Source organism: Numida meleagris, chromosome 1 (assembly GCF_002078875.1).
Source record: "Numida meleagris isolate 19003 breed g44 Domestic line chromosome 1, NumMel1.0, whole genome shotgun sequence".
Lineage (NCBI taxonomy): Eukaryota > Metazoa > Chordata > Aves > Galliformes > Numididae > Numida > Numida meleagris.
Window position 1 is genome coordinate 117,728,643 of NC_034409.1, and position 26,574 is coordinate 117,755,216.

The 26,574-nt window shown below is 41.4% G+C and overlaps 1 protein-coding gene and 1 long non-coding RNA gene across 6 annotated transcripts in view; one reads left to right on the plus strand and one right to left on the minus strand.

The window, feature by feature from the left end:
- The window catches only part of C1HXorf23 (chromosome 1 CXorf23 homolog), a 34,037-nt gene continuing 7,907 nt past the window's right edge, over positions 445 to 26,574 (plus strand). Inside the window, exons 1-10 of one of the 3 annotated variants that reach the window (XM_021409049.1) lie at positions 445 to 597; positions 9,577 to 9,650; positions 11,200 to 11,778; positions 12,122 to 12,781; positions 14,979 to 15,157; positions 15,797 to 15,911; positions 16,109 to 16,172; positions 16,994 to 17,112; positions 18,828 to 18,942; positions 23,846 to 23,941. In XM_021409049.1, coding sequence (XP_021264724.1) covers positions 9,610 to 9,650; positions 11,200 to 11,778; positions 12,122 to 12,781; positions 14,979 to 15,157; positions 15,797 to 15,911; positions 16,109 to 16,172; positions 16,994 to 17,112; positions 18,828 to 18,942; positions 23,846 to 23,941 — 1,968 coding nt within the window. In that variant the 5' untranslated portion in view covers positions 445 to 597; positions 9,577 to 9,609. Of the gene's footprint in view, positions 598 to 766; positions 1,076 to 4,603; positions 6,629 to 9,576; positions 9,651 to 11,199; positions 11,779 to 12,121; positions 12,782 to 14,978; positions 15,158 to 15,796; positions 15,912 to 16,108; positions 16,173 to 16,993; positions 17,113 to 18,827; positions 18,943 to 23,845; positions 23,942 to 26,574 lie in introns of those variants that run through there. The other 2 variants (XM_021409059.1, XM_021409069.1) reach the window with 2 other exon arrangements.
- Positions 7,121 to 26,574, minus strand: part of LOC110404660 — a 30,843-nt gene continuing 11,389 nt past the window's right edge. The window contains exons 4-5 of one of the 3 annotated variants that reach the window (XR_002442440.1): positions 22,489 to 22,627; positions 7,121 to 7,387 (exon numbers count right to left, since the gene is read on the minus strand). This is a non-coding gene — a long non-coding RNA (uncharacterized LOC110404660). Of the gene's footprint in view, positions 7,388 to 12,787; positions 13,443 to 18,410; positions 18,534 to 22,488; positions 22,628 to 26,574 lie in introns of those variants that run through there. The other 2 variants (XR_002442441.1, XR_002442439.1) reach the window with 2 other exon arrangements.

Genomic DNA, 26,574 nt, shown 5'->3' on the forward strand with positions numbered 1-26,574 from the left:
GACAGCCCAGGAAGGAGAGCACTCATGTTGCTGGGCTCGATTCTCTCTCTGGAGAAGCAGAGAGCTGGGCATGCACTTGGGCACTCCAAGAAGCAGAGAGGAGTGAATGCAGGCACAGGATGCACCCGGATCGAGCCTTGCAGTATGCGACAAGCAAGCCATGGCCGTGACACCTCCGTGCCTGCACATCCAGGCTTCATCAGCCCGAGGTCGTGCGGCCCCACCATAGGAACCAATATGGCTCCACGACCTTCGTCACGGCGCCTTCGGCCTGCGAGGCCTCCGTGAGCTTTCTGGCAGCAGAGCTATGCCCGAGGGCAAATCGATCCGCGAGGCGGCTACGGGAGGAGACGGAGGAGGAGGAGAACGAGGAGGAGCACCGCCCGCCCCATCCCGTCCCGTCCCTCCCCTTCCGGGCCGCCCGCCCTTTCTCTCCGCCGCGCCCGTGGGGAGCAGCTGCGGCCGGCGCTGCCGCCGGGACCCGCCCCGCCTCCTCGCCGGGCACCTGCTCGGGGCGGAGCGGCGGTGGCCGGAGGAGCGGCGGCAGGAGGCCGAGGTGGCGGAGCGGCGGCGGCTCCGGAAGCGGCTCGGCGGGCGGTGAGTGCGGCGGCGGGGCCTGGGCAGGCCCGGTGGGGCGGTCAGGGCCGCGCCGGGCGCTGTACGGTGTCGTTGCCGCTACCGGGCCCGGCCCGCGCGGGGTGGGGACGCAGCTGCGGCTGCTCCGCGGGACGGCCCGGCCTCGGGGCGGCCGCGAGGGGCGAGCGTTGGCGTCCGTCCCGCAGGTGGGGGCGGCGCGGCGTGAAGGGGACGGGCGGTCAGCGGGCATCGCTGCGCTGGCGGCTGCGCGGCCTGCACGGTGCCTGCCCCCTCGCCGGCGTGCGTGTGTCCGCCCGTATAAGCGCGTGTAATGCACGGGAGCGTGTGCCGAGGGCTCGGCGCGGAGCTGTCCCCAGGCCGAGCGCCTGCACCCCGGGGCTCGAGTCGGGCCGGAGGAAAGTGAATCGGTACCGATCTGACTGATGTCGTGCGTTGTGTTCCGCGGTTATTCATCCTCATCTCGGGGCACAGCACGCCGGTAGGTTGGAGGGGAGCAACCACAAGCAGTAACGGTCCCCGCGTTGCTCACCGCTGTCCGTACCAGGAGTGCCCCGGTCACTGCGCTCTTGAAGTGCCCTGAGTCACTTCTAAACGGAGCTCACATTCCCCAGGGTTTAAAACAAAGGCTCCTCAGGTGGCAGGGAGATTCTCCTTACCTGCTTACCTCGCGTGTTTGTGGGCCTCAAGAAGAGACGGAACCTTTCGACGAAGTTTGCCTAAGTGTGAGAGGCCCCAGGAACCTCACGGGGAGGAGGAGGAGGACGAGAAGGGCAGAGGTGTGGGAGGGTGCTGGTGACAGAAGCCAGGTTGTGGCAATCTGAGATCCGGAGCTGGGCACAGGGGATGGAGGACATGGTGACTAAGACTTTCCCCCATGTTTTCATCTTTCCCCTATGTGAGACTGCTAGGATTATTTTAGGTATTATTTTAATATTGGTGTTGATGAGGTGAGCTGAATTAATTAACTTCCCTTGGTGGCACGCCCTGTTACCCTGATAAACAGCTGTCTTAATGAGTGTCCGTGTGCATACTCCTCCACATCTGCCGTTAGCAAAATAACTGGTATTTCTGCCAGTGCTTTTGTAAGAGTGCTCGCACCAACTTTCCCTCCGCCTGTGGTGTAATGAGATGGGCCTCATGGGCGTTCACCTGTCGGGAGGCAACACGGGCTGGGTTCTCTTTCTGTCCGGAGTGGAAGTGGGCTCTGTAGGGAAGGAGGAAATGTCCTGGGAGCCTTCCAGCAGGGCTGGTCTTTCTGGTGAGCACAGTTCTGGTTGTCCAGGTCCCTGGCAGCAGCACCTGTGCGTGTCGTCCCTGATTCTGCAGGGCTTCTGAGTATATAAGGGTTTTCTTTCACTTTCTGCTTTTGTGACTTGAGATTAAGTGGCAAACGTCTCTGTTACTACAGTTGATGCCTGTTGGATGGCATTCAGTAGGCAGGAAGTTGTGGTTTTTCTGTTTTGTTTTTCTTAGCCTTAAATATTAAGGCAACAGAGGCATGAACTTTTAACATGCTTCTGACATGTCCTTAGAACACTGTAGGAAGAAATGGCTGGGGATAGTACTGTGGAATTTAAGGCTCTGTAATAGACATGTGTTAAAGACCTTTCATTCAGTGCATTATAGAAAAAGCTAGACAATACGCTTTTAAATTGTGTTGTGCTTTTTTTTTTAAAGGTATTTATTTCACAGAATTGAGAAACCATTTGAGTTGGAAGGGACCTTAAAGCCCAGTTCCAGCTGCCTGCCATGAGCAGAGCTGCCCCCCACCAGCTCAGGCTGCCCAGGGCCCCATCCAACCTGGCCTTGAGCGCCTCCAGGGATGGGGCACCACAGCTTATCTGGGCAGCTGTGCCAGTGCCTCACCACCCTCTGAGTAAAGAATTTCCTTGTAAGGTCGAATCTAAACTTGCTTCCTTTTATTTTAAAGCCATTACTCTTTGTCCTATTGCTGTACTCCCTGATGGAGAGCCCCTCCCCATTTTTCCTGTAGGCTCCTTTAGGTACTGGAAGGCTGCATTTAGGTCTCCCCAGAGATGTATCTTCTCTAGGCTGTATAAGCCAGGCTCCCTCAGCCTGTCTCCTTAGGAGCGGTCCTCCTCTGAACATACTCCAACAGCTCCGCGTCCTTCTGGTGCTGGGGCCATGGAGCTGAATACAGTACTCCAGGTGGAGTCCCATGAGAGCAAAGTAGAGGGGGACAATCACCTCTTATGACCTGCTGTCCATGCTTCCTTTGAGACTGAAATATGTGATTTATTGTGGGATACAGACTTACTCTGGTCAGTCTCTTCAAGTTCACATTGTAATCTGTTTTTCTACAAAGGTAAGGCATTGCCTGCTAATTAGTGTCATTAAATGGGTTAGTTTTAAATGAGAACATGCTGAGCTTAAGTTACACACTCAGTAGACCTGCTCAGGTATTTTTATTCTTTCACGCGAAGACATGGGGGCAAGGAAATACTTTCTTTTTATCTAAAGGAATTACAACTTGTTTAGTGGATCAGTGAAGTATATACTCAGTATGCGTTCAGGTAGGTCTGTACTTCCTGCGGTAGGTCTTCATCCTGCTGTGAGTGTAAGGGGAACAGTATTTTGCATGTGTGTGTTTTTTCTTTTTTTGTTTTTCCGTGTATAGTAAAGTAGAGGGGAGTGAGGCCTGGACACTGCTCCTGCATGGGGTGGTTACATCACCACTGTTAGGCCTGGCCATCTGCTAATGATCCTTGGTATGGAGATGCAACCTGTGTAAAGCCTGCTTTCTCTCACTTGTGACAAATCATAGAATATCCCAACTTGAAAGAGACCCGTAGGGATCATGGAGGCCAACCCCTGGCTCCACACAGGACCATCCAAAATCAAACCCTGTGTCTGAGGGTGGTGTCCAGACACTCCTTCAACTCTGGCACCCGGGGCGCGCCTGCTGCCCTGGGCAGCCTGTTCCACACCCACCGCCCTCTGGTGCAGAACCTGTCCCTAGCCCCCAGCTGCCCCTCCCCTGACACAGCTCCATGCCGTTCCCTCGGGCCCTGTAGCTGTCACCAGAGAGCGGAGCTCAGCGCTGCCCCTCTGCTCCCTGTGAGGAGCTGCAGCTGCCGTGAAGGACTGCCCTCAGCTCCTCTGCTCTGGGCTGAGCAAGCCAGGGGCCTCAGCCGCTCCTCATACACTTTGCCTTCCAGACCCTTCACCATCTTTGTAGCAGGATAAAAGCTGAAAAATAAGAGAGAACAAAAATTCTTCAAAGCTGCAGTGGCTGAGCTCTTGGGAGGCCAGAGCCGTGCTCATAGCTGGGAGGGGAGTGGACACGATGAAGGGTTGAAGTGGGCTTTGCTGAGGTTGAGGCTCAGCAGTGCAGTGTGCTTAGTGTGACTGCTGATGTGTAGTGCTGACTCCTGCTACCTGTGGGCTCCTTTCTCTCCGCCACCTTGCCACAAATACTTTCCGGGATGGTATGGACTGGCCAAGGAGATTTGGTTAAGGGAACACAGTGCTAAGATAAGTCAAGCCATAACCTTGGACATGCGGAAGACTCTTTCAGAGGAACAAAAGCCTGGGAGGAGATATCTGTAATTCCAAAAGGGCACGCATCAGATATGAGAGTGGTGAGGAAATTGCAGATGGAATTTGAATCTAGGTCTTTGTCCCACCCCATTCCCTGGCTTATTTTGCCCAGTGAGAAGACAGTGACTAAGTCATGCTTCAGTGACACAGATCAGGTGCACCAAAACAGTTTAATAAACGTATTCTGAGCAAGCTGTTGTAGATATGATCTATGATCACATGTATTTTAAGCAACCAATGTATTAGCCTGTATCTAATCGGTATCCCAGATGGGGAGGCTTAAATTAGGGTAGGTAAGGGTAAATTAGGTTGGGTAAGGTTATACAAATTCTGGGCAAGGTAAATTAGTGTAGGAAGGGTTATACAACCTGTCTTGTCAATGCGTCTGTCATGAGCTGGTGACTAAAGGGCAATGGGATGGGGGGTGGGCGTATGCATAATGGGGAGGTCTCAGGCCAGCTGAGGGGGTCTCCAAAAGCTGTCTTCGAGTGTCCTGATTTTTAATACCCTTTATACGTGTGGTTTGCCATGATAAGCAAGGGGGAACTGAACTGTTATAAAGTATGCAAACTAAGATATAGGCAAGGATATGAAAAACACATGATCTTGCAACAAAGCAGAGGAACTTCCTTTGGTTCCTTAAGACCTTGTTTTCAATTCCCAAAAATGTGAGGGTTTGTTTATATGTTAATCTTCACGTAGTTTTATGCGCTCTGTGTTTTGCCAAAGCTGCCACATTCTCTTTTCCTTGACAACTTCTGATTATAGCTCAGGCCATTGACATGGGCACTGGTCCACACATTGTTAGGCATAGATAAGGTGGGTAGAGGTGGTTGGAGGTGAGTGGAGTGACAGTCGTAGCCACAGCCTCGTTTAATCTACACAGCTGGGGCAGTTTGACCTGAGGATGGTTACTGGGCCTATGCTTCATCCTGTTCTCCAGTCTTGCACGACCTCTCCATTTCGTCAGCAGACTACGCTTGGGCCATACTCCTCAGTCTTTTGCATAGATTTGTTATCGCTTTGTTGCCTACAAAAAGAAACAGTTTAGAAATCCCTCAGCTGAGTTTCATTGCCTCAGCAGTGTGTGTGTCCTTGAGTTCAGCAGCCACTGTAGCTCACAGCTTGCAAAGCTGTCACATGCGCTGCCCAGAGGGAGTGTGTCAGGAGTTACCCCAGGGGCTGGCAGAGCTGTCAGTCAATGCTGGATGCCTGTCTGACAGCCATCAGTTGGCTGGAGCCCTTTCTGCCTCTTCCTGGAGCTTCACATTGCTGTGTCCCTGTGCTGCTGGCTTTAGATGCAGGAGAAGGTCTGAAGAGAGGAGTGTGAAGCCGGGTGGTTGAGGCCCAACTCATGGCATCCTGCTTTTAGCTCCAGCAAGGCTTGTGGCTGTGTATCAGGGTGGAAGTTGGGAGCTGGGGTTTGGAGGTTGAAGGTGTTGAGTAGAAAAATGAGGGGGAAATGGGTGCTAATGTGACCCAGCACAGCGCTGGCAGCCTCTGCATTTGGTAGTAGTGTCCAAGCCAGTCTGGGAAGCGCTAAGCTAAAGGCCATGCGAAGTCTCACAGCAGTTCAGAAAGGTTCTAGGTGGTTTGCTGGGAGATGTGAGTCTGTCCTTATGCTCTTTCTGAGGCATTTTCCATTGGAGGCAAGATTTGTGTATGCCTGCCAGCTTTGTTAAGTACAGTCACGCTTCAGGAAGCAGGGTTGTGTGTCAGGGTTCAGCTCCCTGTTTGAGACTCCTTTCTGAGGGGCAATGTCAAGGGAACTTGCGTGTTCCTTGAAGAGCAAGCAAGGCTTCTGTCCTGCTCGGGCAATAGCTGGGGACACACACGACAAGCTTTGACTCAGCTATTTTAACTTATCTTTTAGAAAAGTTGCCAGTCCTATGCTTCTTGTTTGAGGGTAGAGTGAACAGCTTTCTCTGCTGCAGGTTTTAAAATCTTTAAATTGCCTGGATTGCAGCTGAGGATTTGATTGTATTTCTGTCTGGCGATTGGCTGTGGTGGTGTTGACAATCAGTTTCTGGTTTCTCTTTCTTGATAGGCGCTGTGGCACTACATGGCATGCTCTGGCATGTCCCTTGCAGTTTCTGGTTGATCCCAGCCTATAAGAGAGCCATATGAAAAGCCTGCAGCTGCTCATTTCCTTCTAGAGGAGAGTAAAAAAATAGTGAGCTAGGTGACTTTTTCAGTGAGGATCTGTGTCTGTCTTCATGACTGCTGCGTGACCCAACTTAAAAAGTACTTGCTTAGCCCTTCCTCCTGTGCAAGATTTGGGAGGCAGTTGCAGTGACAGTCAGGCAGCCCTTACAAGGGGATAAGAAATGCCTCCCTTCACCACAGGCGAAATGACAATTTAAGTGCAGCTCCTTGGTGACGAGCTTACTCTTCTGAACTTGTTCTTTGTTTCCGGCTTAGAGTTTCTTCTATCATCTGTATTGTGGATAATGGAAAGTACCCCAAAAAGGTATGTAATGCAGTTGACAATTTATGGCCTATTTACAAAGAGTTAACTACTTCTGCTCCATCTGTGTCCTATCTGTAAGATTTTTAGCTGTTAGGAGCCCACTGACGTTGGGACTATTTGTATTAGCAAGAACCCCAGTTCCATTCAGCTGGAAGGTTGTAGTCTTCTGTGTTTTTTGTGTGTTTCTTGCTGGACAAAATCAAAGAGGTTGGAGGCTAGTTTCATTCAGAAAAAGCAAGTTCTTAAAAGTCAATGGTCTTACTGAAAGAATGTGTATTCTAGTTGACATGCCTCAAACAATTTCTGATCATTCTCAAGTTCCTTCTTCTCAAGATATATTTTTCAGGTTGTTACTAGAAACTTCAGGAAAGCTCTGGTTTCCCAAGTGTGGAATCAGAGGAGAGCTGGGAGCAGACAGGCAGTTTCTCCTTACAGGCACATTGCCTGATTCCCATTCCAAAAGTCAAGGCAAAGAAAATAAAAGGTGGGATTTTTCATCAGTAGTTTAAGAACAACCTAAACACAGTTACTGATAACTACTGCAATGAGTCACTTATTGTTGCTATGCAACAAATGTGAGGAGCACTATAAACCTAGTGATATTACTTCTTAGTTAAAAACGTTTTTGCACACTTTTATAGTGATGGCGTCATGTAAAGTACGATGAGAGGAGTTGGTGAAATGCAGAATCCAGGGTACAAGATCTAGAACATGCTGTCACATTTCTTCTCGTGCTTTTAGTACAATTGCTTAGCTGATCTGGAAAGAATAAGACACATTTGGTTATGGAAGTTCACATTCTAGCTTGGTTGTTCTGTGGCATTGCATCAGGATCTAAGTGATGATTTCGGTGGGGTTTAATGGTACTCTGTGTTTTTAGTGTTTACATACTTTTAAGTTCAGAACTGAAGGGGGGATAGAAACCAAGAATTTGAATGGCATATGAAGCACTGTCACTTAAAGCTTGTAAGAAAAGAGAATAGTGATGAATCTTCAGAGCTCATGGTATATTCATCTCTTTTGAAGTGTACGCATGGGCAGCTTTCTTATGTTTCTTACATACTGTTTAGTTTGATAGGGTGCATCCTTACTGGTGAGAAGTAGGAAATAATTTCAGCCACACCATTACTTATTTTTGAAAAATACTTAATGTGAGTACTGGTGTTAGATTACCTTATTTAACTTCGACCAGTAGAATCTTCAGTGAACAAAGGGCCTAAATTCATCTGTGCAGTCCTCAGATACATGTCTTTAGGATGTAAGAGGTAATGCTTCATTTAGTATTTGAAAACTCAAGAAACAAATTCTGTTGCCATCTTGGGGTATTTCTTTCTTGCTTCCCTAGCTACCCCTTATCCCTAGTTCTTAAAGCTTTATGTCTTGCCACACAGACTCATTGCAGAGCAGATACTCTCATAGAACAGGAGATCTAGAATTGTGCTATTACTATGTCTGGCAAATAATTGTCCAATTAGATTATGATCCAACTTAACGAGTAGGAAGTGAACATTTCCAGGGTTAACCTGAAATGTAGCAGATTATACATGGTTTGCCTAGCATCCATCTGTGGTGGTAGGTATCGGAAGCATGCTGTATATTCTCTACAGTAGTGCTGTTTTATCCATGATAGAATCATACAAAAATGAGATATACCAAGGGGTAATATTTTCCCAATTAGTGTGATGTGGGATTGGGGAGAACATGCATGTAGGCACGGCCCTACATGTTTTTTTTCTGAGTCTTAAAGCTTGCTGGTTTGGCTTTTTTTTGATTCTGTTTTTCTTTTCCTTCCCCTCTCTCCTTTCAATTTCGGTTGATTGGGTAAAAGGTTTAATTATAAAGTACAGATCTGAGTGCCTTAAAGTATCAAAAAGACTATACGTGGCTTTTCTGGAGTAGCTTTCTGTCTTTGTGTGGGCCTGTGAACAAGTTTGTATGGTAAATACCAGAGCACGTATAAAACAACACTGACCCGTGTGCATTCTTCTATTTTCCTGTTTCAAGTGGCTGGTGGTTCATTATTTTCAGAGCTATTGATGGTTTTCTTTTTGCCTCTATTTATGTTTCTGGCTTTTACAGCATCTTGTGGTAATTAGCAGCTGTAGGCTTGGGTATGTGGTTCAAATTCCAACTTCTAACCAGTTACCTGATAATTTCACTGTTTTAATTCTCGTGTTCGCTAAATAATGAATAACTGTTTCATTCTTATTTACCAGTCACGTTACTGGTGAGCTTGTATGTCGTTTCTTTACTTGTTTTCCAAGTGTTTAGTACCTTTTCTTGAAGAGCACCAAGGATAGACTTCATTGATCTCTTCCTGATGCTTCTGTATCTTTTTATGAGAAGGGATGCCCAAAACTGCTTCGAAGATTCAATAGCAATCTGTCTAGGTAGTGGGTTATTAGCAAGTAAAGTACAGAAATGAATCTTTTGTAGATAGTTTCATTTGGTTGAAATGTGACAATACAAATGTTGACACGGGATGGAGCAGTAAAAGCTTACAGGAGGTCTGTAATGATGTAAAAATATTGGTGTATATATTACAAATGTGAAGCTCAGCACATATGATCACTCAAATATTTGTAAACTTCGTTTTAAAACTAGCTCACTGTACCCTCTCTGTCATCTATAGCATTCAATGCCTCCTAATATTTACAGCATTTTTTTCAATTCCTGCATATTACTTCTGAGATGAATAGTTTAAAGCAGAATTAAATTATTGGATGGAGAGAGAGGAGAGGAATAGCCAATATTCATATTCTTTACAATGAAAATAAACTGTGTTTAAGATTAGCAGTTAGGATAAAAGTTACTCGCTTTAAGGTAAGAACTAGAAGTAAAACTAAAGAACCCTAATGCATCTAATATTATCCTGGTTAAAAATGTGCATCTGTTGCAAACTGCAGTGAATTCTGTTATCATACCAGTGAACTGTATCATTTTTACAGCTTCAAGAAATTCATATAAACACGTGAGAGAAGATGACAAGATCTAGATCAAGATCACCACGATGGAAGCAAAGGTAAATGCTTTATCTGTATCTCTACCTGCGTTCCAAAATGTAGCTCTATATAAGGATTTGTAATGAAGACTTCGCACATGGGCAAAAGAAACTACATCCAGAACTGCAATCTGAAAGATGGATTTTACAGAATCATAATTAGTTTTCCAAACTGAACAGTTTCTGTAACATTTTTTCCAAGTCATAATTTTATTACTAACTTTTTTAAACTGGAAAGATTAAGCTTTTGCTCTTGCTAAGAACCTTGTTAGGCTGGAATATTTTGGGAATTGGAATTGCCTGAAGTACCAAACTCGAAGCACTGAGCTGGTTAAACTTATTTTCACTCCAGCCCCACCTGATGTCTCTAGCTTGCTTATGTTTTGGCTCTTGGTCTTAGATGATCAAGGAAGTTTGTTGAGCAACACAAACATAATTTTAGAGAGATCCTACCTACTTCCTTACTATATTGATGATTGGGAGTGTGTCCTTTGAGTGAAGAACGGAGAAATGCCTGAGTTCTCATAAAAGTGCAAGCCCTAACCAAAACAATCAAAGAAATTTTGGTGTGGCAGCATAGGTACTGGTGGTAGTTCTATAGCTTATACAGTTTTATGAAGATCTAGGTTCTGATTTTGAACTTGTTTGCTGAAACAGAAGAATTGGTTATGTCACATCTTACATTTGCAATATATGCATGAAGGGAGTGGCTTCCTTGAATTCTTTTGAAAAGTGTATTTTCTGAGAATATACAGTGAATGCTTGAATACAGTAGTCTGGTTTTGGTCTGGGATTATTTTCAGGTTCTTGCTAGTGGCTTGTGTTGCTTCAAGGAGATTTAGTCTGAAAATGCTCAAGTTGCTTTCTTTTTGTAACTGTAGGTCAAAATTCAAAGCTGAAAAAGGGTACTACTGAACTTTGAAGAGCAGAAGCTGCTGTAATTGTGCAAATGTGTATATGCATGTACACACACTTGCACAAAAAGACCAAAACAGCCTTTCTCAAAGTGTTTGGTTTTCTCTTTTTTTTGCAGGAAAAAAGTCTAGCTGTGTGATGTTTTAAGTAAAATATCTTATGTTTTCAGTCAGTATATTTTTTTTTATCTTGGCGTGCAAAGAAAGTCTGAAAACTTTGTGGTTTTATTCTTCCTTTCTTACACTTGTGCATTTCTCATGTTTTTTTTCCCTTTGCCTTTTTTTCCTCTTGGCTCTGAAAAAGATAGGGAATGCTTGACAAGTGTGAAAATGTGTAACAGTTGTTTTCAGTGTAGTGGAGACTTCATATACATTGAAGTATTTTTAGATTTAAACAACAACAACAAAAAGCTATAAGAAGAAAATGACTGATTTACTCAATATTCTGAGTGAGTATTTTCCTGTGAGCGCTTTCTGTAGAGTTGAAAGCAAGTTCAGTACTTTAGCTAGACAAGCGACCCTGAATATCTTGACTGGTTCTAAATTTTTCTTCCCAGTTGATCAAAACTGTGCTTCTTTAGGGAGTAGGTGCTCTCATTAAGAGGTTCATTCTGTTTTATGGGACTGCTCAAAGTGAATTTTATTTTTTGCCTTAGGTCCTTATCTCCAGCATTTAGGAGTCCAGAGCACCACAGGCAAAGGCATGCTCATGTTAATTATGACTGTGAATATAAAAGCTTTCGTAAGGACCTAAAGAAACCTATGAGTTGGAGAACAGATGATGAAAAATACGGACAAAGCAATTCCAGATTTGCACCTCATGGAAATAACCACCAGAGAATGTATGAACGTAGATCACCTTCACCAAGCCTGAAAAGAATTCCCATGGAAGATGGTTATGGTCATAAGCCCTACAGAACACATTCATCAGAAAGAACTGAAGGCAATAGGAGATGTCAGCTACCACCAAAATACTCAGAAATACCGTATAAAGAGCACGATCGGCCATTTTACCAACACAAAACGGAAGAAAGATACACGTTTGAACACTACAAAGTCACTGGAAATGAAAAAGGAATTAAACCTTTTCACAGACCGTTAGGGGCTTCATGTAAATTTGAAAGAAAATGGCATGAAGATGACTTGAGGCACCAGAGGTTACACGAAGAGAAGTATGGTCAGTCACCCAGAAGAGTTTCTGATGAGTTTACGTCAAGGAGCTCTTTACAGAAGAGGTATAGGAATAAAATAATTAAAACCTGGGTATTGTGGTGTAAAGCCTCAAGTGAAAGTCTGTTTTCATTATAGTTGAAGATAACCACCTTGAAACACGTTTGCCACTTTGTAGTTTAATTATGGGCGACTGGTAATAGTGAAGTATTTGTCTTTTAAGTAAATCATATTGATGGCTAGAGTATGAAAGGATAATATTTCCCTCTTAAGAGCCCCTGCACATCCGTACCTTGGCGTGAGGGATTATGGGTTAACTTGCCACGCATTCTGCTGTCCAACATTCTTCACATATAAGTTCTCGCTTTCTTCTCTAGTGCAAGTGTAAATTGCTTTATGTCAACACAGGTATCCTGAAGATCACGATTACAGAGAATATGGGCACACGTCTAAAAGGGCTAAAGAAATGGAGAGGTATGACGGTGGAGAAGTAGCAAGGAATTCCAAGTGGAAGCAAGAGCGTTCTTTTCCACCCTACCAAGAAAAGGAGGAACAAAGAAATCTGGGTGCCCAGTCTCACCGATCGACTGAAAGGGAGTACTCGGAGGGATCTGTCACAAAGATAGCCTATGAATACAGTCACAAACGGCGCAGGCACCTGGATGGGGAAAAGTCTTTCTCAGATGATAGAGCTCAGAAGTATGTGAAGCAGGAAGATCAGAAATACGGATCTTCTAAGGGTGCCTGGAATAGCAAAAAGTTAGATTACTTTAGTGGTGGAAGAGCGAGACAGACTGAAGAAGGGCATGTTGAAGTCCCCGCTAAATATAGTTCAAAGAAGGGCTGCAATGCTTGTGTTAACTCTTCCAAAGAGGATGTTGAGCTCAGATCCTTTAAAAACAAGCAGAAGGAAAGAGTAAGGAAAGAAGGGGAACTCAGGAGAAAAGGAGATTCTTCCAGTAGCCAGCACGATTCAAATCATACTGTTTCAGATGGGAAAATGTCAGATGTCAACTGTAGGAGGGAACATCTCACAATCAAAGTGGATATGAAGAAAACGGTGAACAGGTACAAGCATTTGTTTCCCCATACCTGTTCTTTATTCCAGTCTACTTACTGTTTATGAATATCAAAGGAAACCAGTGTTTCCGTAGGAGGATAACAAAGACGAACTAGGGTTGTACCTTTTTAATTTAACTTTGTTTAAAACACGAATTCGTTCAGGCTGGAAACTCACTGCCTGTTTCTGTTAACAAAAAAAAACAACCAACCAAAAAAAAAAACCACCAAAAAAATGCCTAGATAATCTCATGGGAGCGTAGTAGCAAGTGGAAAGAACATAGCATATATGGTCAATACAAACTGTAATTAAAGCTGCTTATTATGAGTAAATTTGTTAAGTTTATTTAAAACAGGCAAACTCAGAAAAGTCTAAACCTGTGCTTTGTTCTGGAATATAATGGCTGTTTTGACTACCTGAGGAGTACCTCATTTCTTTTGAAAACCAGGTAACCTTTAAAATGCGTGAATCTCAGGTACACATTCAGATGTTTAAGATAAAGTCAATAAAGCTGTCAGGAAAAAAAAATATTAAATCCCTGGGTTATATTATTTAGTACTGCAGCAAATGAAGTAACATTCTTTTCAAGCCTCAGAACTGAAAAGTAGTAGAGTATGTTTCTGTCTTGTGTGTAGTACTTCTGGTTGCCTTTAGCGTTCCTGTTGTCACCTAAATTGGAAAAAAGAGGTAATAGGAAAATCTAAATGAAGAATATATTGTAAAGACTAAGCAGCTTGGTTTGTATAGACATTTGCAGGCTTTTCTGGTTAATTGGCTTGCTGTTGTAGATGAGGATAATGGCAGTAATCTCTTTTGGAAGCTGTTCAGTCTTCATTTTAAAGTATTTTACCTCTTCTCTCAAGTAAAACATCTATACCAATTTTTTTTTTTCAGTATTTCAGAAATATGTAATACAGTGGAGAGTTATAAAGATGAGTTCCTGTCCCCATGTAATGGGTTAATATGAGAGACTGAGGAAAGGGAACAATTCTTTCTTTCTAAATGATGATGTAAGGAAAAAACTTGATTCTTGCTTCTTCTTTTTGGAAGCCTGTAGGATGATTCCTATATATAGTAGTCTCTTGCTGCTGTTCTTGGAACTCACACACAGTGGACATGCTAATTATTTACAAACTGAAGAAACTACTATATTGACTACAGCTTACTTGATGTGCAGGTTTGCCTTTGCAACAACAACAACAAAAAAGACATTAGCACAGACTAAATCACTAATTTTGCAGAAGCTGATGACTGAGAGTATTCATGCTGCCTACTTCAGGCATTTAACAACCACAGGACTTAAAATGGCTGAGATGAGAAGAATACATTCTTTATAAGCCTTGAGAGAAGGTCGGCAATTCAAATCATCTGTAACAAATACCTAACCTGAGATTGTTTGGATTCACTCAAAGGCGTTTACTGGGGATAAATAGCTGACTCCTGGGACTTGCTAGAGGCTGGTTCTGGTGCAATTTCTGTATGAAATTCTACTCTCTTACTTTTCAAATACAGAATGGGCAGGTGCATTATCACTTTGCAGAATGGACAAGTAAAGTCTTTGTCCTAAAAGTTTTACATGGAATATTTGAGTTCTCAACTTCTTTCCAAATGACAAGCACTTTTATTGCACCAAGAACAGCAGAAAATTTAATGCCAGCTTCCTTGTCAAAATAGTTCTTACAAAGCAGTGCTACCATTTGGTTTATACATCTATTTAGAATGAGTAAAACCTGACAAAAAGATGCTAAATGCATTCTTAAGTTCGCATGCTGTTACTGAAAAGATGTTTCACAAAGCTCAGGTGATACAGTTTTCAAAGATGCTGAGATTTTAACATTTGTATACTGTTGAAAATTTTGTTAGTTCTTCATAACAGATACACAGTTGCCTCCCAGAACTATGCAAAAAGGATATAAAAGTCTTCATATATCTATCTTATTTGATAGATGTATTAAGTTAAAAAGTTATAAATTTTGTGTCACACTTCTCTGAAACAAGGATTCCCGAGAGCGTCGTTGTAGCTGTTAATCTTGTGGCTTTCCTTCATTGTGACCCTTACAGTTTGGTTGGTTTGTTTTTTAATTTAAAAAAAAAAAATCAGTTTCATTGCACTTATTCCTAAAATGATCTTCTTAATTTGTTTTGTTCTACTTCTTTGTTTGAAATTTTCAAGTATTGAATGTGTATCTGCAAACTTTTTTTTAGGGCTGCTTCTAGTCATACTACAGACAGACAGATGTCACATGATCTGGTTGCTGTTGGCAGGAAAAATGAAAACTTTCATCCAGTGTTTGAGCACATGGAATCTGTAACACGCGGTGTTGAAAACGACCCATCGAGAGAATTTACTCAGGAAATAATCACAATTATCCATCAAATTAAAGGTGGCTGTAATATTTGGGGTATATGTATGTATTTACAATTACTAAAAAAAAATTAGCTATGCTGTCCTTGTAAATATTAAGTGCTAGGTTTCATTTGTTTTTGTATTGTTCATTTAAGGAGCATGTAGGTTGAAGATCTAAAGTAGTTGGATGGAGCTGATAAGAAGGCCTTCTCCTTAATAGAGGCATTACTGTAGAGTGTTGACGTAGAAAGGATTTCACGGAAGTGCTTAAGATTAAAGTGCTTGTTTAACAAGTGAGAGGAGTGGGGGGAAAATAAAGCTTTGTTGTAGTCACAACTTGCTAGTTACATATAGTTCCTTTAGTTTTTTCAGATGGGTTTCTAGACTGTTGCATCGCATGTAGTGTGGAACTTTATTTGTAGCTTCTAGTAGTTGCCGTGATAGAACTGATAAATAGTTAACTTTCTTCAGCTTAATCTTACTAAATAAGAGGGCTGTCTGAGTTGAGCTGGCCTAATCTCTTGTTTGAGAATGTTAAACTGCAAGTGGAAATAGTTTGAAATTTAATCTCAGAAGTTGTCTCGGTGTCCTTAACAGTCTTGTGAAGGACAAATTTTCCCACAAAACACTTGAAATAGTGCAAATAAACATTCTTGTATTTAATGTCTTTGCACAGCAAATTATTTTACAACTTCTGACATAACTCTGCACGAACGGTTCTCGAAAATCCAGGATAAACCAATTCCAAATATGAATGAAGTTAAAAGAAGTTTGGATCCAGAAATTCACAGGTAATTGGTGTGCTTCTGCCTTAATTTACTTGCATCAAGGTAGTTAATCTTCAGTAGGCTTTACATAACATAGCTGGAGTTGGTTTTTTTCCACTGACTCTTAAAACTATCTGTACGTGATCTGTAAAGAATTCTGTAATTAGTTAATAAGGATTTATATTGATGTTGCTTGTTCTTGTGTGACTTTACTGTTCCAGGAGGATTGACATGTCTTTAGCAGAACTTCAGAACAAACGAACTGTTCCATCGGAATCTCCCCAGGTATTATTTTTTTTATAGTTAAGTGAAAATTATATAGGTGTAACTAACACTTTTCCCTTTATATTGATAAGCCACTCTTGTATGCTTTGAAGACCACCAGCAATTCTATTTTAAAAGGAATGCACACAACTGTATTTACTGATACCACAGTGGTGGAAGTATGTTTAGTAAGTAGAATGCAGATGTGTTCTAGAATAACTGGAGTGTGGTTATTACTGCTGCTTGAACCCCTGTCTATTCTTACTTAGTGTAAATACTAAGTGGGCAGCTGACAGGGATTCTGGTTTCTATCTGAGACTGGAAAAATCCTTAACATTTCTTCTATGCTGATGTTAGATTGGCCCGGTTTACAGATTGCATTCTGTATAGAATTGCAATCTTAATCCCTGCTCGTATGCAGGGCCATGGAATTTTATTTCTCCCTTCTAAACTACATTTACTGCAATTTGGTTTTCTTTTTTTCTATAGTACTAATATGTGGAGGTGCAACTTAATTAAGAACGGTAGACTTAATATTTACTGAAGTTTGTGAATATTTTTTCTTGTCAGCTCTATGTAGAACATTTATTTAGCTGAAATTCCAATGTTATGTTCACTACCGTTCAGAAATGCGTAATGAGGCAGATGGTACAAGAAGGTAATTGTTTGGAAGTAGTTACTGCTATTGTTTTGGACTTTGGATTCTTGGGCTGATGCACATCTGTCCTGTCTGTATGGTTGTTTAACAAGATTATATATTGAATAAAAACCTTGAAGGACGAATCAAGTCAGCGTTTCCTTATTTACTAGCTAACTTGGCTTCAACACTTCCTCTTAAATAGAACATCATAAGAGTCTTAGAAGATCCAAATGATCTACGCCATGATATAGAAAGGAGAAGAAAAGAGAGATTGAAGAATGAAGATGAGAGAGCCTTTCATACAGATGGTACAGCTTCAAGGTAATCAGTTGCTAATAATCATGTTTGCCTAAGTTTGAGCTGCTTCTCTTACGCATTTAATTTTATTGATGCTTCCACAGTTGCATTCAAATTTGTTGTGATTTTTTTTCAAAGTTTGACTTAATTTCACTGACATATGTGCAAATTTCAAACTGGCTATGAAATGGATTATTGTGTTGATAGACTTATTTTTCTACTACTTGATTGGTATTTTGTAGTTTCATAATAATGTTCTAGAATGAATGCATTCCTGTGCTGCTCTGGGTGTTTGTGGTATCATGGAATGCCAACAAAGAATTTGATTCTTTTTTTCATTTTATGAATTAAAATCGGGTTTCGGAATTGCTTTTTACTTCTCTGAATTCCTGTAGGAGGTCTGCTGAAGATGTATGGCCCAGAGGTGTTTGCTAACCTCCGTCAGCCTTCATTGCTTTTGATGTTAGGATTACACAGATCTCTTATTTGTGTTAGAGATGTTGATTGAAGAGTTGCCAGGTGTAATGAAATGCATTTACGCTGTAGTCACGTGTTGCAGATAAATGAATATATTGCTATTTCTCCATTTTAAAAACAGTCTGTAATGGCAAATTGTTGCAATATGTGCTTATTTAGGAAAACTGACTTGTAAAACTGCCGGAAAAAAACATCTCTTGTATTTGAGATTGTTTAAACTAAAAGGTGAAAGTTGTCAAAGGAAAAGTAAAACCAAATTCTTGGGCTGTTGCCTGTAACCTTGTATTTGCTTGATGCTGTATCTTCAGTATATGTTTGGCCCACTTGTCTGGTAAGGCTTTTTCTGCTACTTCTGCAGTTACCATCTTGCTTTACCTTTTTATACGTACTGCTTAAACCTGAGCTTCCCACTTTATGAAGTGTGGCTGTCCTGGAGCTTGGTGGGGGCTGGAGGACACGCTTGCAGCGCTGGTGGCTACTGCATTTGCAGGCTGATGGCAGTAATGCATGATGGATAGCATCTTCCTGAAAAACAGACTTTTTTCACAGTTCACATATGAGATCTCAACAATGTTTAATCAGCTAGCCCATTGTGCCGTTCTTTGTCCTTTGCTATCTTGCCTGTTGTAGTTCTGGGAACTATAAATATTGGCTTCTAGTAATTACTTTTCATGGTGTGTATATATATGTTTTATTTATTGGTTGTGGATGTATCTGTAATGAGCAGTGTACTCAGTAACAAACAAAACAAAAAAAAAACACTCCAAAGTCAGGGCTGTACCGAACTAACTGAGGATGAAACAAGCATATGCTAGCATCTGGGTATTTGTCAGAGCTTCCATCTGATCTGGAATTTGGCGAGATGGAAGTTCGGTACAACTTTTGAAGAAACCACAGGCTAAAGCCGCTGAAATGCAAGAAGCGTGTCAGCCAGCAGAGGGCGGTGGTAGCCAGGCGTGGAGGGGTAGCTGTAGGAGTCAGGGAAACTTGATTTGGTAAGGGAGGCTTTGAAGAAGGCAGAAGTCACCATTTCTTATCATTGCATAAGAAAATGAAGGTTACTGTATAATCTGTGTAACTTAGACTCGACTTTAGTCAGAGGACTAGTCATTTATCAAATATCTTAGATTAACATTACTCGAAAACTATCACTTTATCACTTCTAAGTGGTACCAATGTCAAAATAAGGTCATTTAAAATTCCAGGTGCTGCCATATTATGGTTCTGGATTTTAACTGTTCTCTCTGGAATTATTCTCTCAGGAATCAGCAAAGCTGCAGTTTTTCAAGACTACAAAACTCTCAACTTGATGGCTTCCAAAAGCCTATGAGGTTCATTAAGCCACCTTTCAGGAAATTTATTGGGAAACCTCACCTGGTAAGCCTGCCTGAATCTCGAAGTAGTTGTTTTTGCATTTTTTTTCCTTATCTTCATAATTCACTTTCTGCTGTACTTTTTAGGCTGATATGACTAATGATCTGTGAACTCTTGCCTTCTAATTTCCAAGTGAGCCTTTATCTTAGGGTTTGTAATACTTACTGAAGTTGATCTAAGATGTTTTAGTAAGTAGTATAAATTTATTTTATAAAGCTACAAGCAGTATAAGTTCCTGAATGCTGCATTTCTTCCACTTTATAATATATGCATTATCTAAGTCACAAATTGGAAGGCATTCTTACTGAGCAAATAACCTGAAGTCATATGGAATACTTGGGAAGGGGAACTAGTTGTCATCACTCCAGAGGGAGGACCTGAATCTTATTTTCTATCAGTAGCATTCACAGAATGGTTCAAGTCAGAAGAGGCCTCTGAAGGTCATCTGGTGCAACCTCCTGCTTAAGCAGGTTGCCTGGGACCATGTCCAGCATTGTTACTATAACAGTGCTTCTCCTCATGAGAGAAGTTTTGGAAATATCTTGTTTTTTTTTTTAAAACAATTAAAAAAAATGAAGATGAGATTATGGAAATGCCTGGAATTATATTCTTGAGGATGTAATATTTTTACAATGAAATAACTTGTCTGTGTTGATACAGAGTTCATCAGGGCTAATTTGGGCACTTCCTCTGTCTTAGGCTCTCTCTTTGTAATGTACTTGAATACTGAAATTGAGAAGTCAGTTGATATTAACTTCAGTTGAAATAAATGTCTGCCCCTTTTGGAAAACTCTTTCTAATGAATGCAGTCTTATTTCAAAGTGCTTGTGCTTTTTTAATAAAGCTTGTGCACCTGCCCACGTTAATTTGTACCATATAATTCTAAAACACATTTTGTGGTTGGTGCTAAGCAAGGAGCCTAAGGGAAACTGTCAGTTTTTATACATTGTAGCTAACAGCCTATGGACAGGGTTGCAGAAGACCATGAAACCTTTAAGGTCCATCAAAAACAGTTTTTACGTAGCTAAATTGTGATTGTCCTTGAAGGATACCTGCCTGGCAGGTGTAAGTGCAAAACAACACAACAATTTTTAAAAATTAAAAAACAAACAAACCTAAAGACTAAGATTGAAGCCCTGAAAACATATAGTAACACCTCCTTAACTAATAGAGTAATTGCAAAATGATGCTAGATGTTAATTTGAAATAGAAACTGAACTATTGTTTCGACTGCTGAATCATAGAACCATAGAACTGCTCAGGTTGGAAAAGACCTTCAAGATCATCAAGTCCAACCTCAACCTAACAACCCACTGCTAAATCATGTCCCTGAGCACCACATCCAAACGGTTTTTAAACACATTCAGGGATGGTGACTCAACCATCTCAGCCTGTTCCAGTGCTTAACAACCCTTTCTGTAAAGAAGTTTTTCCTGATATCCAACCTAAACCTCCTCTGGCGCAACCTGAGCCCATTTCCCCTTGTCCTGTCACCTGTCACCAGTGAGAAGAGACCAGCCCCGCTCTCACTGCAATCACCTTTTAGGTATCTGAAGAGAGGTCTCCCCTCAGCCTCCTCTTCCCCAGACTAAACAGTCCCAGTTCCTTTAGTCTGTCTTTGTAGGGCATATTCTCTAAGCTCTTCACCAGCCTTGTTGCCCTTGATTTTGATATCTAATAGCAAACTGAGACCATGCAGTTTTTAGATAGTTTTAATGTTCCTGAGGAGCAAAACATTGCACTAAGGAACTTATAATTCAGAACAACAGTAGCTATGAAAGCACAGGTATTAAAAATGCAAGAGATGACTCTTCATGAAGTCAACCATACACAAGTTAATTTGCAGACAAAGTGGGAACGTGGAACACCTTGCTTTGCCAACCGTGTGCATCAGTAGAAGTAGAATGACTCAGTGCTCACCACCTGGCATAGAGAGTTTATGGACATTTTGCAAATATGTCCAGATCACACTAATTGGTGCTTTCTAATTGCATCTTCTGTTTTTGCTCTTTGGTTGTTTTTCTTTTTGATTGATTCATATTCTGCTCCTTTTGTTTTCCTTTTTATCTACTCTGTTTAATGCTGAATATGTGATGTAAAGCAGAAAGACTACAGTGTTGTCCTGGGCAAAAAAGATACTTAATATAGTTAAGTCTCATATCTGAGACGATGTAAATAGTTCAGCTATCTAACCTAGCTCCAGTAGTGTGACATTCCCTGTGGTGTGCAGACAAGCTATGTGAGATTGGTGCTTATAGGTGGCCTTTCCTGAAGTAGTTCTTGAGGATTGGATGCTATGGGAAAAGATCTTGGCAGGCAGTAGCTCAAGCTTGATCTCCATATGCGTGAGGTACTAACACTACTCTGCTGTTTATTGAGGGAGCCGAGAACTGGAGCAGCTTCCAAGTAGCCAACTCTAATTTCAGCCATATATTAAACTTGTGAGGTGAGCAGCGTTTTTGTAACAAATTCAGAGCTGCGTGACTGTATCTACTACTGCTTTTTTCAGAAATGTGATATTAATGGACTTGAGGGCAGCCTTAAAACAAAAAACAAATGAGAGCAAAGGCCACTCATAGTTGTTTTCTCCAAGAAGGCAAATATTTGGAATTTGCAGATCAGTCTTGTTTTGGAAGTTTAGATGCGAACACTGTTGGAAACTGTTCTAATGTACGTGCTGGAAGGCATAAGGATCATGACTAAAAGGCAGTGCACAGAGAGGAGTGCGTTGGATTTAAGAAATAGTTTGTTGTGACACCAGAACATTGATGTTGGGCCAACCACATTTATTATATAGGAAACATGCTAAAATGAAGCATGTATTAGTTGGGCACAAAAATACATGAGAATACTGAGGAAGGGATTGAAACTTATGCGGAGCGAGAGCTAAGATAATAGTTCTTGGATAAGAAAGTAACTTAGTGGTTTATCTCATTCATACAGATTCTTGGGAAGAAACTGTTTCTGTTAATTCTGAGCAGAGCTCTCCAGTTTTTGTGGGAAGCTGTTTTATACTGCAGGAGAGAGTTAGCAATAGCATGTTGTGTCAGCAAAAATTGTAAAGCTGTGGAAAAAGTATACAGTAGATGTCTCTTAAGCAGAATGGTAAGAGTGTTCCACCTATAATTTTAAAAATCAAACCCTGGGAAATCCAGAACTCCTCTTAGAGTTGTTTGCTCTGGCTTACAGGTAAATATGGAGAGGAGAAGAGAGTACATCAGAGAGCCAGGTTTCAAGTGACAGGCATAGCAGTACTAAGTGCATGAATGCCCCACAGATACGTTTGAGTCTGGGAGGAGTGGGGTGGTGGTCCATATTAGCTAAGACAAGCTTTCCTTAATTACCAAAGATCTATTTTTTCCTACAACAAGAAATCTTTTTGAATAGTTTCTATTTGAATCTTGCTGAATGCTCAGCCATAAAGAAGAGTGTACTACAACAGTAAGCTTCCTCGTTTGATTATGTAATGTAGGGAGGAAGAGAATAAAGAGGAAGAAAGTTTATGAAGGTAACCAGACAGCTTTTTCCAAGAAAAACAAAATGAAATACCTGGAGGGAAAAATAGGTCAAACTTCCCAGCTCCGTTATAAGTATTTGATTTCATGGGCTATCTTCATATTCGAAGTCCACTCTTGTCAAGGCATTTTCAGAAGCTAAATAGTTGACTTGGAGGCAACAATACATTTTTCTAAAAAAAAAAAAAAAAAAGGCAATTTTAAATCCCAGCTACAGTTCAACTGGATTCCAGGACTGCTCTGTTGCATTTTATTAGCCCACTAGCATTAGAAAGCACACAAAAATGTTTCTGCTACTGAAAAGGTTTGATATTTTGTTAGCACAAATTCCATAAGCAGCAAAGCATTAAAATAAACTTGCGTTTTATTATACAATGTTAGCTTAGTTGAAAAAACTGAGAGTTCTTCTTAAGCTTTTCTTAAAATGTACTTAAAGCTGTTTTAATTACTTTAGGGAAAGAAAAAAAGGAGTTTAGTAGTGCTGGGACACTTCTGTGGTTCTTCAAGACTACTTTAAAAAGGAACAGGGGAAAAATTAATTTGGCCAAGAGTTCATTAGCAATTCAGTTGTCTTCATTAGATGACTTTAGTATATGTCAGCGTGTAATACTTGTCAATACTTGTATGCGATGATGGGGGAGAACAATACTTCAGATGTGTGGATCCTCTCAAGGTAACTGTCATGGGGAAAAGCTGGAAAAGGTGAAAGAACACAGTGGCTGGAGGGAGTGCTGTTTTATGCAACCGTGGCTGTTTGCCTGCAGCTTTCAGTGTGTTAACACAATAGTTTTGATGCTGCTTGTCCTTGAGATCAGATATATTTCTGTGGCTGGCAATTCTTCTCCAAAGTGCTATTCTATAATACAAGTTAAAAGCAGAATATTTGGAAGGCCAGTGTGCTACGCGGTTGTTGTCTAGTTGTTGTGGTGGTGTGTAAAGTGGTGATGCTTGTGGCTGCTATAAATCCTCTAACCAATGGTGACCATATGCTAAACAGGAGTGTCCAGGGTATTAATCTTGCTCTTATTCCTGACTCAAGGGATGACTGCTAGAGCAGTCTATTACACATGCTGTGTGCTAACTGAGGCATCTGTTCTGAAGGGGCAGGGATGGAGAGCCTTATCTGAAGGGATCTGAGCAAGTTACAACCCAAGAGGACAGTATTCCAACATGATGGTTTGTATCATCATTGGTGGGCTCTGCCATCACTTCAGCCAACCTGGACTCCAGGCCCTCTGCTTCTATTTTGGTGCTTTCAGACAGTGTCGTTGTGTCAAATACTGCAAGGCTGAAAGGACTGCAATACGTGTTACTATAACCCGGCACTGTCTGTTTTCCTTCATAATTTAATAATGTTAAGCTAATAATTTTGCTGTCTGTTTTCATACTAGAATTCTTACTATTCTTCAAGAACAAATGATACTTTCCCACACAGACATATTAGAGGACGCCTTGAAAATACAGGACCCATCAGGAGGCACTTCAAGGTACAGACCAGCTTTTACTACAAGTGTGTGTTAAATAAATTGTGATTTTGATTCCATTGAGTTTGGTAAAGAGACACAGATTTGAAGATATGAATTGTGAAAAATAGTAGCAATGTAGGTTAATTATTTCTACTGACATAATGGGAGGAAAGAGGGCTGGCAGTGCATTGAGCTGAGTTATTCAGTATTGTATCCATACAGCTGACAGAAAAATAAGCATCCAACTAAATTTATTTATATCAGAAAAAACAACTTTCTCTCATTTTCTCCTTTAAATAGAAAGTAGGGGTAACTTTAACGAGTGTGTTCTCAGGAATAAAATAGCACACAGAATAAGTATTGATCCTTCTTGTTCTGAAGATAGTGAAGTTGAAGTAAGGCTTTGGCTTAGCTCAGCAGCTAGCGCTTTGGATAACAAGTTGAAGGGTAGGAGGGCTCCCCTGCTCCCTCAGACTAAATCTAAGAGAACAGTTAGGGGAAAAAAAGGCAGTCTGTCTGCCAGAAAGCTAAGCTAACACTATCAAAAAGGGCTAACTATTCTGCTGCTTAAAAAAAAAACCAAAAAAAACTTTCAAGCTGAAGTTTAACAATTTAAAAATGTCAGCTTGTCATAACTCCATCTTAACGTGTAAAGGTGCCATAGTCTCTTAATCAGTATTCCTTCCTATCCCTTCCATATCCCCTGGTTATAGGGGCTGAATGGTTATTCAGCACTGTATCACTGAGGCTATGTTGGTAGATGACTTAGAGCAGCCTTCCATTTCCTTTATTTTACATCAGCACAGAATTCTGCTGGGGACTATGCAAACATAAGTCTGCTTAAACTGCTATTGCCTGCAGTTCCACAGTGCTTTAATATCTGTAGGGAAAATAGCATTTTCACTAGTATTGCGGTTTCCATATGTGTATAGTACATTATTACTGCCATGGAAACAGCACTGCTAATTGGATTTGATCAGTGTTCTTACATTTAATTTCCTCTTGCATAACTTAAAGGATTTTTCCTGCCCATGCTGTTGCTGAAACCTGCTTAAGGAAGGTGATTCAACACTCAATAGCCTTCCTTAGCTGAATATTAAAAATATATTAAATTCTTATTCCTGATACCTAAAATTGGAGAGTTCTAACCTAATAAGCAAAAAAAAAAGAGGGGAGTTATTCAGACTACTTTAAAAAGTATATGGTCTTGCAAAAAGTTTAACATACTACAGAAAAAATACTTTAGAGCATCAGTTTCATAAAAGATCTGAAGAAATCATACAAAGCTTAAAAATCTCTTCTGTAGTAAGACTTTAAAATGTTGACTGTGATTCATTTATTGGATACATGTATGATAATCTTTTGAACTAAACTTCATTCTGTGATTTACACAGTTCTGTGTATTAATGGCTTGCTCACTCTCCCACCTCCAGCAGCACGAGGGAAGAGAACAGGGAGAGCAAAAACAAGAGATCTCATGGGATGAAATAAAGGTGGTTAAGTAAAGGAAGGATGGAGGAGTGGTGCAAAGGCAATTCCTTACCACATCCCTCAGGGAGACATGCTCAGCCTGCCTCCAAGCAATGGCTACCTCCTCCAGTGCTCCCTCTCCTCAGTATTTATTACTCAGCATGATGTCGTAGGGCATGGAATATCCTTCAGTCAGTTGTCAGTTGACTGTGTTCCCTCCTGGTGTCTTGCCTGGCCAGCTTGCTGAGGGGCAAACTGAAGGAAGAGAGTAGTAATGCTGTGCAGATACTGCTCAGCCACAGCCAGAACACTGCTGTGGTGTCTGTACTGTGTCAGTCACCAATTGAAACCATGGCCCTGTGTGGACTGCTGTGAAGAAAACTGACTCCGTCCTAGCCAGATGCAGTACGTTGGTTATACATTAGCTCTTACAGACTTCTCAGAGCTTGAAAGCCATTGGTTCGTAGGCACGGTGATTAGCACTGATTATAAAATGGTCTTGATGTAAAATTAGACGTCTCTTCAGTTTTTTTACCATAGGCTGAAATGTAGTTGTTTTTCATGCACCTTAGATTACCTCATTTTACTCTAAACTGTGTGACTGCAGTACCTATGTACCAAGTATGTGATCTGTTAACTTTGTCTGCAGCTGACTCCGCCTTGTTAATAATACCTGTATGCCTCTTCCTCCCTGCTAGTGTAGATGCTTGAGATGAAACTGAAGTGTATGTATAACCTCACTTTCAATATCTTGCACCTTTTCTCCTTTTCTGACTTGTTCTGCTCCTTTGCTGGTCGCTGTGCAAATGCAGCGGCAGACCTCTGAGGCCCCTTCCTAGCCATCTGTGTCAAAGCAGAGTACCACAGCAGCTGTGGGAGAAATGAGGACCTCTGCTGTTAACTGTGTTCAGTGGCTTAATATAGTATTAGAAACGCCCTTCACCTTCCCCAATGGTAGGCATGTATCTACTTAAGGATTTACTTGCACTAAATTGTATTGTGCTTGGATTCTGATACCTTTACAGTAAAGGGGTTAAATGGCATTTAGTAGCCTTCTCCAAGTACTTCCTCTGCCTGCAAGCACCATGAGAGTGACACTAGGGGACTGATGGGGTCAGCTTAATGGTTATCTCTACACAGTAGGTGGCTGAATTGATTTTTGAAATAACAGAAACTCTGCATTT